Raw genomic sequence first — 16,777 nt, forward strand, 5'->3', positions numbered from 1 at the left:
TGGGGTGATGAAAATGTCCCGGGATTACACGGTGGTGATGGCTGACCACTCTGTGGCCAGTTTTTATACTAAAAACCACTGACCTGCACAGTTTAATTCTGTGGTGTACACACTGTACCTCAATTTAAGAAATAGAAAATATTAATTACCGTCACTGGCACGCCCCCAGTGAGTGAGTGGGAGCACTTGCTCCCCTCTCTTTCCTTGCCACGAGGGACAGAAGATACCGAAGCAAAAACGGCAGAAAAGGAAATCGCTTTATTTCCAGGAGATCCAAGAGCGGGTGGGATGCCTGGGAAAGGGGTGCTGCTGCAACCCGCCTCACAGGCCGGCCACCCCGCTCCCTCAGCTACAAACGCCAGGAGGACCTCGCCAGTTCAGAGGAGAAGACAGGGTGAGCACAGCACGATGGCCCCTGGGCACTGGCTCCCGCGTTTGATCTGGAAATCACAAGACGCCTGGAGGCAAGGCCCCGGGAGTTGCAGCGTCCGCCTCGGCGGGCTGCGCTTCGCGCTATTTACCAGAAGACCAGGAATCATACACTAATTTGGCCACAACCGCGTCCTCCACTGCCATTCCTGGAAGGGACAGAAATTGGGGTCACTTTTTTGTCAGAACAGCTTTTCCTGAAGCAGCCCTGCCCGTGGTGCTGAGGGCCGTCAGGGCACAAAGACCGTGTCCAGGAAGCGCGGGCTCAGAGGGTCTGCGGAGGGCGCCCCGGCAGGGAATATGACGCTCAGCAGGAAATGCCCACCAAACAACCTGCAGCGCCGCCCCAGGTTTAGTTCGGGGTCGGGGGCGCTCAGTGCAGGCCCGATGGTAACTGCCAAGGCCTGGGCTGTGGGCTCGGCCGTCCTGAGTGGGCAGCAGGGCCGACACCGGGACACAGGTGAGCGGGCCGTGTGCCAGCCAGACTTCCTCTACGGACACGGAAGTCGGAACTTCATAGAATGCTCACGTCCCGAAATCTCATTCACACCGCCGCCCAAACACCTGAGAATGTAAAAACCATTCCTACTTTCAGGTCGTACTGAGACAGGCGGTTTGGCCAGGCTCGGCCCGCAGGCTGCTGTGCGCTGGCTCCTGTTCTAGCCCAACGCCGTCTCCTTCAGCAACCCCACGCTGGCGAGTTGCTTTGCACACATGCCTTCACCTGGAACGGGTCTATGTTCTTCAAGGGCAGGGATGGCTTTTAGTAACTTCTGTAGCCCAGCACAGAGCCTGACACATCGCAGGTGTTTAATATGCGCCTGCCACGTGTGTCCGTTTCCGTCCTTAAGTCTGGGGGTGGAGAGCTGGCCTGCGCGCAGACTGAGCCAGCCCCTGCCGGGCCCGCCTGCAGCCCGGCTGGGCCCTCTGGAGGCTCTGCCCAACCAGCAGGAAAAGCAGTCTCCGGCTGGGTCTCCAGCCATTTCCCTTAAGCTCTCCATCTTTTAACCGTTTTCTCTTTCACCCCCACCTCTGCAGCAGTTTCAATGATGCGACTGCTGATGCGTGCTGTGTGCGAACCACCCACACCGCACTTCACTCACCAAAACGCCAGGCGCCAGGTGGTTGGGAGCCCCGCGTGGAGAGGTGAGGCCCAAGGAGCGGAGAGGCGCCCACGCCAGGGCTGCCTGACTCAAGTCCATGGGCACAAGCACGCCACTAAGACACGTAAATAACTGACCCAAATGGCGGAGTCACAACTAGGCCGCCCCCGGGCCTGGTCACTCCTTCCTCCCCCCCCAGCGGTTAGACGTGCGCCCGGCGGCGCAACGGCGTTACCCAGAGACTTGAACACCGTGGTCTTCTCACAGAGGGCCGGCTTCACTCCCGCCACCACCTCTCCCAGCTCAGCGAAGATCTTCGCCTGCGGGGTGAGCACAGGGCCGCCTGTAAACTGGGTGCGGTCAGGAGGACGCTTCCCCCGAGAGCCGGCTCGGCCCCTCTGCCTGTGTGGCACCGTGAATGCCGCGGCGGGTGTCCCGCGGGACACTGGTCAGGGGGAACGGCATGGTCCTCCGGCGGCGCTCACTCTGCAGCCGCGCTGGCTTACACGCCCTGATTACCAGACAGAGGGCCGGCCAGAGGGCAGCCCACCATCGCCATATTTTGTCGGCAACGTTGGAGGTTTCTAGGCTCAACAGGCCCATTCCCTAGGCCCCTGGTAAGCCAGCAGCCTTTCCCTCCAGGCACAGGGGCAACACCAGGCCACCAGCAAACCGGCCATGTCATTCTAAGGGGGATGAGAAATGAGTGAGAGGTGTTTAGGCCGTCACCCCGCAACGTGGTGGGGGTGAGTGAGGCCTGGAGCAGGCCAGACGGAGAGCGGGGGGGGGAGGCCGCGAGGCCACCGGGAAGCAGCACCCGGAGCAGAGGCTCACCCCCGACAGCAGCACGTCTCCAGACTCCTTGAGGGCCGCCTCCCGGGAGTCCACGTACAGCACGGCGCGCGCCAGGAGCTGGTCGTCCAGCTCTCTCCAGTCCGGTCTGCTGGCTCCCACGGCTAAGAAACAGCACAAGAGACCCTGAGCCCGGACAGGGGCCGGGGCCTCGGGGACGCCTCGTCTCCCCAGGCCAGACCCTCCCCGTCAGCAAGGCTGAACGAATGCCCGTGAACGAGAACAGAGCCTGCCACGCGTGGGCTTGCCATTTCTTACCCCCTTCACTCCCTAAAGATTGTGAGGCAACCAAGCATTCGTCTATTGGGCACTCCCGCCTGGGAGAGGTGCCACACGTTTAGTTCACTCTGTGTCCGATTCCCACTTAAAGACGCACCAACTGAGGCTCAAAGAAGCCCGGGTGCTTGCCACGGGGACGTGCCTCGTGCGTGTCCACTGCGGCACTGAGACAGTGCCGCTCCTTCCACGCCTCTTCTTTGGGGGGGCAGTGACTTCCTTCCCCGACCCTGGCGCTTCCTCAGACCCCCGACTGCCTGTTTGGTGTTCGCCATTCCTGCCCTCACCTCCAGCCACTTCTCTCGAACTGTGACAGGGCCTGGTGCCAGTGTCTGGGAGGAGCCAATACAGAGCAAGCTGGCTCCACCCTGGAGCAAGCTTCACGCCCTCTGCAGCCAGAGCCACACCGCCACCTGCCCGGGCGCATGGGCCAGCGCAGAGCTGTAACCGAGGGCCTGCAGGGCCAGGCACACAGCGCCCGTGAGCGAGGCGGTCAGAGGGGCTGGGAGCCGGCGGGGGGGGGGTGGAGGGGCACCCCCCATGCAGCAGAAGCAGGCCCTCTGCGGGCCCAGTCACCAGCGAGCTCCGGCCGACGGGGGCCGGGAGAATGCAGGCCACCGCTAGCTATTCCACTTTCTTTTCAACAGGAGCGGGACATCTATTTGCAGGTGTTATTTCTTGATTTTTAGAACATTCGATGGCCCAAGCAAAACACATCTGTGGGCGGGCCCAGCCCTGGCCCGCGGCCAACCCACTTCGGAGGGAGAGGTGAGGCTACACCGGCTTAAGGCAGCGTCATGTGCGGCCAGCTCTCCCTGCCGTCCCCCTCCTCTCCTGTTCCCCCTCGCCCTAACGTTCAGAGAGTGGTGTAAAGCACGCGCATCTTGAAGACAGTCTGTGTGAGGTCTCCAGCACAAAGGCACTAACGAAGCTCGTAAATAAGCCATCAGATGGTGGGAACCCCCCGGCCTCTCGGCACCTCTTCTCATTGCTCTGCTCCCCGGTTCTTTGGAGCAGGACAGGCTCCCAAAGGGCTGTGTGAGGCTCCGGGGCCGACGGCGGTGGGCAGGCCGCAGAGGCTGGGCCGCTCAGGCTGGCTGGGGCCCTGCCTCAGAGGGGCTAGACTGGGGGAGGGCCAGACCCTGGTTGGTGGGGTGCGGGTGAAAAGGAAAATGGGGGGCGGGGGCTTGCAACCTAGTTCAGTATCTGGTTAAAACTGTAGTCTGACTCCCCCACTCTGACTTGGGCGGAGCCGGGGGACCCACAGGGGCCACCACAGGAGGAGCTATAGAGGCCAGAGCCTCCCCACGCGTTCAGTTCAGGCGTTGGAGCCGGAATTCCCCTGGACTGGCAGATCTGCGAACTAAAGGTTAACTTTCCTCCCTCAGAGCACTGGCTGATCCTTCTCCGGGCATTCTGCCACCACGCGGGCAGGATGAGGGAAGGGGAGGGGAGGCGGAGGTTGAGCCTGCCTCTCAGCCAAGCTGGAAAGCACGTGCGAGCTGCTGTGGTGCTCCCTGCTGACCGCGCCTGCCGCGCACCCTCCTGGGTGGGCCTCTCTGAACTGCAGCACGTCGCCTGCGGCCAGGAGAGTATCAGACATCCTGACTCAGAGTCCGGTTGGCCTTTCCTGGGGAGAGATTCCAAGTGTGAGAAGGATCTGAGTGAGGAGGCTCTGCAATGACTGGCTTTGAAGATGGAGCGCCCATGTGGTAGGGAAGGTGAGTTTGCTTCCAGGAGCGGAGAGGGTCCCGAGAAACAGACACCTGCACCCCACAATGGAAGGAACCGGCCACCGCCTGCGCCTGGCAGAGGCCGCCAGCTGTCCGCGAGACTGCAGCCTGGACAGCACCGTGGTTCCGCCCGAGGTCAGAAGAGGGCCCAGCGGAGCCACACTCAGAAACCGCGAGACAACAAGGATGGCTGTTTTAAGCTGGAAAAAAATCAAGTCCGTCTTGCTGAAGCTCATGTTCATTTCACCAAGAAGTGGTTTCTTTTGATTTCCCAAATCCTTTCAGGAATGTTCTACTGTCCACAAAGCCAGGCTCCATCCACGTGCCTACCACTTCCTACCTCCCCATGGACCCACATCCTAACACCAGTCCGACAGGCTCAGGCCTTCAGTTTGCTTTGTCCCTTCCTCACACGTGCCATGCTTGGTTTCCTTCACAGAACTGGTCTTCAGCTGGAACCATCTAATTCACTTATCTGTTGGCTTCTTTGTGTCTATCTCCCCTCAAGAGAAAGCAGGGACCTTGAGTGTGGTTTACGTGACCGGCAGCCTCCACAGCAGTGCCTGGCACAGGGCAGGCACCCAATAAGCTCTGGTAGACGAGTGTGTAATCATGACACTCGGCTCTTGCAGGCTCACCTGCCAATGTGTACAGAGATCTCACGCCATGTGCGTGCCACTAAAACACGGGCACGGAGAGCACATTAAATGCCCTAGTCTTTGCCTGCGCATGCACCAGAATCCAGTCTTCTTACTGAAAACTAGTACTGAGTAGCATTTGAGAGCCTCAGTTTGAACCCCAGCTCTGCCGCTAAGGACCTCTGACTTTGAGCAAGTTAGCAACAGGCTTAATTTCTCTGTGCCTTAGTGTACCCATCTGTAAAAAGGGGTTGTAATCATAATAGCTCCTACTTCCTGAGGCTGTTGAAAGGATTAAATGACAGGTAGCACACATAAAGAGTTTAGAACAGCTCATGCTATTACCCCAGGGCCATTTTATGTTCAGAGGCCCCAGGAACTCCTATGTTTAATATTTATTTTACTTATTTATGTATTTATTTATTCTTTTTTTTTAGAGAGGTAGAGTGAGAGGGATAGAGAGATAGAAACATCGATGAGAGAGAAACATCATAGATCAACTGCCTTCTGCATACCCCCTACTTGGGATCAAGCCCACAACCTGGGTATGTGCCCTAACAGGGAATCGAACCAGTGACCTCCTGGTTCATAGGCTGACACTCACACTGAGCACACCAGCCAGGCAGGAACTCCTATATATAGAGTTGCACCCATCCAATCACATACCAGAAAGTATTCACATTTCACATTAAATGTCTTTTGTGTTGTAATTAATTCTTCTATAGTTCTAAATGTTAAAGATAAATGAGTCATTTGGCTTTGTCATTCAAACTTCCTTACATGAAAAAACTGAGCTGTGACTGGCCAGTTGCCATAATGTTACGTTATGTAGAAATTCCACTCGTTTCAGGTTTGCAGTTTTTGTTTCATGTTTTGGGGTGAATACTGTTTTAGGGCCACGTCTCCGAGGGCCGTAGGAAGCTTGGCATCTGGCAGAACACCGTTCTGCAGCTGCGGCCCTTGGCCCAGCCTCGGGGCCAGTCCACCACCAACTACCAGGACACTGCCCTGCTTACCATTGATGTGAGCCCCCGGCTTCACCCATTCGCCGAACAAAATGGGCTCTGTTGCCATGGTGACTGTGATGATCACATCAGCACCTGTCACAGCCTCCTGGACGGATGAACAGACCTGCACCTCTCCCTCCACTGTGTCCGCAAACTTCTCGGCGTTTTCTTTAGTGCGGTTCCATATCCTCACCTTCGTGGGGGCAGCAAGAGGGACACGGGTGCCATGATTGTTTGGCTGTTGAGGTTTCAACGAGCCCAGACATCCCAAGGAAAGGGGAACCCCTGGGGTCAGGCTGCGCTTACTAAATCACCCCCAGGAAGAAGGGGCATTTCATCAAGGAGGCAACGTTAACCTGGGCAGACACCTGGCCAGAGATTTGAAAATGACCTTCCTCCAGCCCTTCCTCCTTAAAGAAGGGGAGTTTTTCTTTGTTTCTTTTTATTCATTTACTAGAGGCCCATCCGTGCACCAGTGGGGTCCCTCAGCCTGGCCTCACCCTCTCGCAATCTGGGACCCCTCGGGGGATGTCAGACTGCCTGTGGGGGGTCGGGCCGAAACTGGCAGTCCGACATCCCCCAAGGGATGTAGTAGTGCGCAAAGCAGCAGGAGGCTGGGGAGGAGCCCGCGCCCAGGCCGGCACCGCGCAGCTCCCGCTCATCCCGGCCCCACTGCACCTGCCGCCACTGCTCGGTAGCGCTGCCTTGGAGGTGGGAGAGGCTCACGTCAGATATAAGTCGGTGTCTGGTGTCCGTCAGTCAGCTGAGCAGCACGCCTGCTGTGGGAGCGCACTGACCACCAGGGGGTAGCCCCTGCATTGAGTGTCTGCCCCCTGGTGGTCAGTATGCATCAGAGTGACCGGTCAACTGGTCATTTGGTCATCTGGTCGTTTAGGCTTTTACATATATAGATCTTTTTGTTGAGAGTATTACAGATGTCCCCCATTTTAGGAGAGACGTTCTTCAATTCTACATAGGACATACAACATCATTAATGTAATAGCTACTACACAGCTCAATAATTAGCAGAGCAAGTTCTGGACCTAGATAGGCTTAGACTCAACCCTGCTCTCTCACTTCCCTGGAGTTACTCAACCTCATTTAGCCTAAGTTTTCATGTCTGTAAAATGGGAACGATAAAGGAGTCGTAGCAGGTATGGGGTTATCTGTGGCACGGCTTTGCGTGGAATAACTTGATCTCTGAAGGGCCTGAGGGGTTAAAGATCAGAGGGTCTGAGGAGTGAATGGTGCAGCCGATGAAAAGGGCAAGAGTAGTAGCTACAATTAGATCCCTGGCGGAGGGACTGGACAGCTTGCCTAGCAGATAGCCATGTCTGGAGAGGGGGCTGGCAGCCTTCAGCTGAAAATGAGACCTAAACAATCTCTCATAAGGAAATATAACGTAGAAATAAACCTATGTCTACATAAGTTTACCAGCCAAGGTTCTGTGCACGCAAATGCAAACCCAATACAATACGCCCAGTCATAAGAGAATGGCTAACCATACCACCCTTCTTGGTAGAAAGTTATGCAAATATTATACAAAAATGAAGGAATCTATGAAAGTAGTGATGTGAGAACATTTGATGAAAAGGCGGGATATGTAACTGTGTATATCTAATATGAGTAAAACTTATAAAATGCTGGTGCGGGAAGACTGGAAACTGAACTGTTGCTGTTTTTTAAAATAGACATAAGGGCAGTTTTCTGTTGTTCTCTTCCTGATAGTCCACATTTCCCAATTATCCTAAAAACATCATACTTTAAATCTGCCCTGGCCCTCTCACACGTGTGCAAAAAATAAAAGCAGAACCAAATGTTCCCAGGAGGAAGTGTGAGCCACGACTGGGGAAAGGTGGGCCCACATCTGGGCTGTAGAAGGGGGTGCTGTAGGCTCCTGCTCTCTAGGCCTCCCTCCCAGTTCCTGAATCCATAACCCCGAAGACTTAAAGACTCCCAGGTTCTCCTACGAGGCATGTGCGTGCGCGCGCGCGCGTGTGTGTGTGTGTGTGTGTGTGTGTGTGTGTGTGTGTCGGGTGGGGGCGGGGGGGCATGCAAAAGGACAGGTGAGGGGACTAGACAACAGATATAATATAGCCCTTTAAACTAACTGCTAGGCTGGCTGCACCCTCAGACAAACCCTGTGAGCTGAGACACCCAAGAGGTGATCTTTGTCTGTCCCGGGAATTCTGGGAAGGTCATTAAAGGATCGTCAAGATGGGATTCTCCCTCACTGTCCAGCACGGCCCTGCTGCAGTGACGGAGCAGACCCCGGCCAGGGCAGCTCCGCTGTGCCCAGCCCTCCCAGGACTTACCTCCTTGTAGGAGAACTGCTCAGTGAAGACCTCATAGTGGCTGTAGGCCTGGACCCCAGCCCCCAGGATGCACAGCACTTCACTGCTGGGAGGCTTCAAAAACTATTTGAGAGAAACGAGAAGGAAAGGCTCACGGAGACACTGCAGCGAGTGAGGAACACAGGCAGCTTGAGCCAGCTGGCTCCGCCCACCTTCAGCTCCCTCGAGCACGTGCTGGCAGCACCCCGCCCACCCCCACCCCCAGGAACCACCATTGACCGCTCTGTTTTCATCGGAAGCCCTAGAGATCTAACACATGGTACAGTGAATACAGACAACAACATTGTATTATAACCAGCAAACTTGCTAAAAGACTGGAACTTAATCATTGTAACCACTGAAAAGCAAGGATCTATAGATATAAAAGCCAAGTGACCAGAACAACGCAACGACCCGAACGACTGGAACAACTGGTCGCTATGATGAGCACTGCGGCAGCCAACCAGCCTGATTGGGGCCCTAATCGGCCCACCCCAACCTTCCACGGCCCCTCCCCCAGATCAGGGGCAGGGCCAGCCAGCCGACCTCCTGACCTCTCCTCCCAGCTGTCCTGGTCCCCGTCGCCCCCACCCCCCACCTCCCACCCTAATTGGGGACGGGGACAGCCAGCCAATCTCCATGTCCCCTCCTCTCCCCCCAGCCTGGCCCCAATGGACCCCATTGGAGCGGGCCAGCCAGACCCCACCTGTGCACAAATTCATGCACCAGGCCTCTAGTAATGATATAACATGACAGAGGTGCTAACTATCGCTCAATGGCAATCATATTACAATATATAAATGTGCTAAATTAACATGTTGTGCCCCTTACATTTACAGTGTTAGGTGACAATTACATTTTTAAAAATCTCTTGGGAAAGGAAGGAGGTGTCATTTTGTGTTTCTGTTCCTCTCAGGAGAGGAGGAGAGAGGGAAGGCGCCTTTGTTGAGCACCTAATATGCCAACGCTTTCCCTGCACGACCTCGTTTAGTCCAGACACTGTCCGTGTGAGCGAGACACTCCTATTCCTTCTTCCTCTCACAGGTGAAGAAACTGAGACTCAGAACGGACAGTCACTTGCCCAGGGCCCCACAACTACCACGTGGGCGGTGGAGTGCTAACCCCACAGCTTTCCTTCTCCAAAGCCCACATTCCCGCTAATGCGCTACCCCCTCTTAGGGACGTGAAAAGCCACGCCCAGGCCTCAGAGCTCCCAGGTGCTAAGCGCGGCCTGGACATGTGCCCTCTAGACCCGGTCTCGGCTGTATTTGCTGAGCCCGTCCCTGTCTATCTTTTCTCAGCCCGTCTTCCTTTAAAGCGGAATGTGGAGCCGGCATATGGGCACCGACGGAGGGTGTGTGCGCGCTTGGGCACGGGTTCTCATCAATTCGTATTTCGTCAGCTCTTCAGTGAGACCTTTCTTACCCACGACAGCACTTGCTTACAAATTGTTTGCTTGCACTGACCTTCAGGCCCACGAAGACAGGAGCTGCCTGTGGGCACAGAATTGTGACTAGTGACATTTGGGCTGGACCACTCTGCTGGCGGGAGGTGGGTGGGCGGGCTGTCCTGTGCATCAGAGGGTATTTGGTAGCATCCTGGCCTCTATCCATTAGATGCTGGTAGCACTTCCATCCATGCGCCCTCACCTCTGACAATCAAAACTGTCTCCAGAGGCTCAGTGCCCCGGGGCAGGTGGCACGGCTGTCCTGGGTTAAGAACCACTGGCTTAAAGGAAGGACACCATTTTTTAAAGTAAGACCCTGTTCTTTAAAAAAAATTAACAGGCCCTGTGGGGCCAGAGGCACATGTGTCTGGGAAACTGCAAGGAGGCTGGTGTGGCTGGAGGTCAGATGCTGGTATGGCTGTTCTGTCTTTTCTCTATTTTACTTAGCAAAATGTCGGCTCCTGGCGTCTGGTCTTTGCTACAATGCTGATTGCTGAGGTTCTGGAGTGTCACCTGAAGTACAGGTCTTCTTAATCATTAGTCACCGGCAAAAGGCGTCTCTGGAACCTTGGCAGATGCTCACTCTCCACAGCTGCAGGAGAGATGCCACCCATGATACAAGCTATCGTCCACAGGAGCTGCTCTGAAAAGGTTTCAAAATGGCAACACCCACAGGCTGGCACTCCCAGGCATCTGCCCAATCAGGAGCTGGGTAATGTTCCTCCATGAAATCAACTGTTTTCAGTTCTCAGTTAATAGCAATCTATTTCTGAGAGTGCACCTGGGCTTCAGAAATTGTTAGTGTCCTGTAAAAGTGACCCTCATCCTCTGAGACTAAATGTCTAACTCTGATCATGGGTTGCCTTAAAGGTAATGTCATAATTGGTAACTTTTTCTAAACAGTATAACGTTTATAAGATTTATAAATCATAGCAGGATTCGCCACTCCTCAGTCTTTTCCTGTAAGCATGCAGATAATTAAAAACACGTATGTGCATCGCTGGGTTTCTCGCTCACAGAGGTGGCAAGCCTGTTTGATTTGCATTTGCTAAGGTCTCTCAGTCTGGCCCTCCGGCCTCCCCAGCCCCTCACGCCATGGGCGTCTGACCTCCAGCCACACCAGCCTCCTGGCCGTTTCCCAGACACATGTGCCTCTGTCCCCACAGGGCCTGTGCCCAGGTCCCGTCCTCGTCCTGCCCCTCACGAGGAACTCCTTTTGTCCTTCCAATCTCAGCTCAGATACCCCTTACCCAGGAAAAGCCTCCCCTCGCCCCCCGTTTTACACTCTCACAGCTCTTCGCCCCTTTCGTTCAGTTAGGTGGCAGGGCTGTAGCTTCCCGTTCGTTGGTGTGGTCTTTGCATTAACGTCTCCCTAAGTGGACTTGGAGCTCCTCGACAGCAGGCACTGTGTCTGCTTTTCCTTAACCATCCAGGCCCCACGCTGCGCACAGGCCGGGCCCGGTGGGCACTCTAATATTTGTTGAGGAAACACATGCCAGGCATAAACCTTGCCAGGGTCGCCTTGGGAAAGCATGCCAGAGTCCCCAACTCAGGCTGTGTGCAACACAAACGCAAAGCAGGGACAGCGTCCACCGGGCCTGCGAACTCCGATACTTCTCCTCCCGAAGCCCTCAGTGAGAGAAGCGGGGGGAGAAAACACGGCACCCTTACAGAGCATCGGCAAAACAGACCCTGTGCTCCTTACAGAGTGATCTACCTGCGAGAGCCGTGAGGCCGCGGGCTCGGCGCTTGGGAGCGCCGGTTCCTGTCAATGCGACGCACCTGGAACCGAGACGCGGTCCAGAGCCCTTTGGCTCCCAAGCCGGGTTGACCATCAGCATAAACCGGAGACTTTTAAGAAGCGAGGTTCTCGGGTGCCCTCGGCGACTTCGACCAGGGTTGAGGGCACACAGGCCCCAGGTAAGGCTGCTGCACAGCTTGGGTTGGACACCACTGATCTGGGGCAAGACCCGGCAGCCTGGCAGACCCATAGCTACGTGTGTGAGTGGGGAGCCCGTCTCCATCCCGGACCTCAGCGAGCCAGTGATACTTGTTCTGCCTTCCCCGCTGAGCCCCGCGTGAAGGCGAGACAGCTGGGGGTGGCTTTGGAGAGGACCCGCCTCCCTCACCCACGCCGGCAGTGCCGTCTGGCACCCTGTTCCTCAGTCAGCGATGAGCATTGCCAAGGGAGCCCCTGTGTTTTTCGATTTGAATTGGGTGCGGATAGAATGTCTAAAAACCAGTTCGGCAAGGTGTGCACTTAGGTCCCCTCCTGTACAATGGCCAGGGAGTCCTCGCCTTCTTCCCTCCCGTCACCCCGCGCAACCTGCACGCCTGGTCTGCCGGCCCGGCCGCTGCCACATCCCATTTCCATCACAGTGGCCTCTGACCTTTCCACTTCATGTGCAGGACTGCCGACAAGCAGTCCCCACAGCCGGCTTCCAGGGCTGGCACCTCACCTCTGAAAGACTGCTTTTGCTGCAGGAAGCCCTGCAGCTGCTGCGAACAGCGCCCAAGGGCCTTTGCCCAGGTTCCTTCTGCTTCCTGCCGCTCACAGGTAACTCCCGTTCTCCGTTAAATCTCAGCTCAGGTACCCCTACACAGGAAAGGCCTTCCTCAATGCACCCCGTTTTACACTCTCTCACTCTTCATCCTCCCCCCCCCCCCCACATTCACTCGCTTCCTTCAGTCTTTACCCAGATGTCACCTCCTCAGTGAAGTCTTTTCTGGATAATTTAAAATGTAACCCCTTCCCTATAATTTTGATTCTGCTTTACTTTCAAATACTAATGTACTTTTTGTTGGCGGTGGCTGACTTGTCTTTAAAGCAAATCCTGGCATGTTATTAAACTCAGAAGAGGTTTCTTGTTTGCGAATTATCTCAGCACATCATACTGTGTGTGTGTCTGCTTTGTTCGCTGCCATCCCCGACTGCGCAGGCGCGAGCCTCAGTGCGTCCAGCTGACCCGCAGGAGTGGGTCTGGCTCACTCTCTGCTTCCCGTGCAGCACAGCTCTGCCCCCTGAGCAACCACAGATTTACCAGAAACGGTGGCGCAGGGGCAAACACCGTCTTGGGGGTCAAAGGGGTCAAATTTTAAATTCTTTCTCTGCCACCTAGTAGCTCTGTGATCCTGAACAACTCGCACATCCTCTGTGAACCACATTCCCTCTACCTGGCAAATACAGGCAATCACATCTGCTTTGCAAGACTGAGGTGAACATCGGGAATAATGCAGGTCGGGTAGCTGGAATCCGGCCAGGCTCCTTAAGTGGCAGCTAATAAAGTTGTGAATTACTGTGCTCACCTGACACCCCATGTCTGGCGTGCAGAGTCCCAGCTCTGTTTGTAAGAAGACCAAGGTAAGTCCCCCACTTCTCCCTGAGACAAGCAAGCTCGAAGCACCCGCCCCGCCCGGCACCGGGCTCACCTTGGTGGCGATGGCGGACACCGCCGCCGTTCTCTTCGCGGTGATGACGTTTCCATCCATGACCTTGGGAGAAAGGACAGGCAGCGAGCAAGGAGCACCCACCCCCCACGTAGGCCGAGAGAGGGCACCCTAAAAGCGCAGCCCGAGAAGGTGCTATGGTGCCCACTAAGTGAAGGCTCGGTTGTCACACCTGGACCCAACTCTTCCGCTTCGGAGAAATACAACTTTGGACAGACTTCTTAGCCTCCCTGTGCCGGCCAGGACAAGGCGGCCGTCCTCAGCACCGCTCTCCTCGGTCTGCCACCCCTCGCTGTGCTCACCAGTGGTCTTGTTTTATAGACCAGAAAGGAACCGCTACTGAGCCGACCAGGACGGGCCGACGGCCTTGGCCTGTAAGCTGGAAAGTCTAGGCTGGTCCCGCGTCCCCCAGAAAACACGTGGGCAGGCAGCGTGGCTGTCAACCCCATGGGATGCGCTAGATTCTCTTCTCAGAGGAGTGATGGACAGTTAGGTCTCCTGTGCAGTTGGAGATTCAGGGAGAAGCTAAGGACCCAGGGCGGGTTTGGATGGACTGTGGAGAGTGTCTGCTGAGGCCTCAGCTGCCTGGCATCACAGGCGCCTGCGGGCAGGGCACGGGCCTGCGGGGCACAGAGCACGGGCCTGAGGGGCACAGAGCACGGGCCTGCGGGGCACAGGGCACGGGGCACAGAGCACGGGCCTGCGGGGCACAGAGCACAGGCCTGCGGGGCACAGAGCACGGGCCTGCGGGGCACAGAGCACGGGCCTGCGGGGCACAGAGCACGGGCCTGCGGGGCACAGAGCACGGGCCTGCGGGGCACAGAGCACGGGCCTGCGGGGCACAGAGCACGGGCCTGCGGGGCACGGGGCACGGGCCTGCGGGGCACAGAGCACGGGCCTGCGGGGCACAGAGCACGGGCCTGTGGGGCACGGGGCACGGGCCTGCGGGGCACAGAGCACGGGCCTGCGGGGCACAGGGCACGGGCCTGCGGGGCACAGAGCACGGGCCTGCGGGGCACGGGGCACGGGCCTGCGGGGCACAGAGCACGGGCCTGCGGGGCACAGAGCACGGGCCTGCGGGGCACGGGGCACGGGCCTGCGGGGCACAGAGCACGGGCCTGCGGGGCACGGGGCACGGGCCTGCGGGGCACAGAGCACGGGCCTGCGGGGCACAGAGCACGGGCCTGCGGGGCACAGAGCACGGGCCTGCGGGGCACAGGGCACGGGCCTGCGGGGCACGGGGCACGGGCCTGCGGGGCACAGAGCACGGGCCTGCGGGGCACAGAGCACGGGCCTGCGGGGCACGGGGCACGGGCCTGCGGGGCACAGAGCACGGGCCTGCGGGGCACAGAGCACGGGCCTGCGGGGCACGGGGCACGGGCCTGCGGGGCACGGGGCACGGGCCTGCGGGGCACAGAGCACGGGCCTGCGGGGCACGGGGCACGGGCCTGCGGGGCACAGAGCACGGGCCTGCGGGGCACAGAGCACGGGCCTGCGGGGCACGGGGCAAGTGGCACAGGGCACGGGGCAAGGGGCACAGGGCACGGGGCAAGGGGCACAGAGCACGGGCCTGCGGGGCACGGGGCAAGGGGCACGGGGCATGGGCCTGTGGGGCACGGGCCTGAGGGGCACGGGGCACGGGGCACAGGTGAGGGAGGACCAGCTCCACAGCAGGCATTGCTGGGTCTCACTAACCAGCTGTGTGGCCTCAGACACAGTGACTCCCCACCTCAGTGGGAACTGGGGGGGTGGGGGGGGGTCTCGGGTGTAACAAGAAACTCCCACGGAGGAATGTGGCAGAATTCCTGCCGGGGCCTGATCAGTGCTCAGTAGGTGGCGGTTAGAAAGGCGATGAGGGTACAGGCCCTGGACTTGCACTGAGTGTGTGTGAAGTCCCTTACTGCCACCTCAGCCTGGGTAAGCTGGGTCTGTTGTTTTATGACTGTTTCCTCATCTGCAAAATGGGGGCACCTCGTAGAAGGATTTTGAGATACCAGTCAATGCATGTGGAGTGTTGAGAACAGCGCCTACACTTACGGGTGCTCACGAGAGTGGCTACCTCTGCCTGCACTCCCAGGAAACGCTAACACAGCGCCGGGTGCCCCTGCAAAGCCTCCCAGGGGCCACAGGACGCCCCTCCTCTCCCACAACAGAGCGTCACTGACGCCCACTCCGGCGCAGGGGCTGCTCGCTGTGCACCGGACTACCGGGTCTGGGCCGGAGGGGGCGCGCTGCCTGCCTCCCCCGCCGCAGCCGGAGCGGCGCGCGGGCTGGGGGTCTCCAGGAGGTCCTGGCGCAGGCCCCCGGCCACAGTCCCCTCCCCGGCCACAGCCGTCACTCAGGGCCCGTGCGGTCACCCCCGAGACCCCGGCCCCCGGCTCAGGGCCCGGCCCCCCGCCCGCCCGCGGGCGCTCACCGCCAGGAGTGCGCCGGTGCTGGGCTCCAGGAGCAGCACGGTGGCCTGGTGGGAGGGCCCGGCGAGGGCAGCGCGGGGGCCCTCGTAGAAGGTGACCAGCTTCGTGGCCAGGGCGTCCTCCGCAGCACTGTAGGCCGGCATGACCCCCAGGAACCTGCGGGGCGGGCAAGGCTTCAGCCCCGCCCCCCCCAACGCTGCCCCCCCCGCCTCCCTCCTCCCCTCCCCTCCCCCCGCCCCGCCGCCTGGCCCTGGCAGCGCCCACCGCACGTTCTAGAGCCCGGTTCTGCCGCCTCCCGCCCGGGAACCTCGGGCACGTCCACCACCCGTCAGGGGTGCTGACTGGACGGGGCCTCCCTCGAGTGCGACCGGCGCCGCGGGGAGCGCACGGACCCGCGGGGAGCGCACGGGGAGCGCACGGACCCGCGGGGAGCGCACGGGGAGCGCACGGACCGCCGCCCGGACCCGCGGGAGCGGTAGTCAGCAGCCCTTAGACAAGCCCCCTCTCCCCCCCCGTCCTCCCCCCTCCCTTCTCCTCCTCCCTGCCGCCCTTCTGCCCCTCTTTCCCCTCCTCCTCCTCTCTGCTACTCCCCCTCCTCCCCGGCTCTCCAGCCGCCGGCCTCGCACTCACCCCCGGTGCCGGGCCACCGGCACCACCGTGCGCACGGGCTGCGCGACGCCCCCCGCGGGGCCGCCGGAGAAGTTGGCCAGGGCCGCCTCCAGGGGCGCGAGGAGGCGACTGCAGCCGCGGAGGTGGCGCTGGACCTCGGCCGCGCTCAGGAACACGGGCGCCGCGCTCATCCCGCCGCCCGCCCGGCCGCCCGCCCGGCCGCCCGCTAACCCGAGTCCGCTCCCCGCGGCCTGGGAGCTCCCGCGGCCGTCACCGCCCCGGGGCGGGGCGCGGCCGGTCCCACCCACCCGCCGCCGCGCCGGGCGCAGGTCCCCTCCCGCGGAGGCGCTTCGGTGGCGGCTGCGGGCACCGCTCCGGGTTCACGCTCAGCCCTGCAAAGAGCCGCAGTCGCCGTCCTCCTCTCCCCGCCCCCGTGGGCTCTCTGTGCCACCGGCCTGGGGAAGGAGAGACAGGGAGATGGGGCAACGA

At 59.2% G+C, this 16,777-nt stretch overlaps 1 protein-coding gene across 1 annotated transcript; it reads right to left on the reverse strand.

Moving 5' to 3' along the window:
- Positions 1-239: 239 nt before the first annotated feature.
- On the reverse strand, positions 240-16,555 carry CRYM (crystallin mu). The gene is made up of 8 exons (XM_079795846.1): positions 16,310-16,555; positions 15,682-15,835; positions 13,248-13,310; positions 8,354-8,455; positions 6,048-6,231; positions 2,367-2,488; positions 1,768-1,852; positions 240-578 (listed from the first exon to the last, which is right to left on the reverse strand). The coding sequence occupies exons 1-8, from the start codon at positions 16,477-16,479 to the stop codon at positions 514-516; spliced, it is 945 nt and encodes a 314-aa protein (XP_079651972.1). The 5' UTR covers positions 16,480-16,555; the 3' UTR covers positions 240-513.
- Positions 16,556-16,777: the final 222 nt, after the last annotated feature.

This window comes from Cnephaeus nilssonii, assembly GCF_951640355.1.
Source record: "Cnephaeus nilssonii genome assembly, chromosome: 2".
NCBI classification, from domain to species: domain Eukaryota; kingdom Metazoa; phylum Chordata; class Mammalia; order Chiroptera; family Vespertilionidae; genus Cnephaeus; species Cnephaeus nilssonii.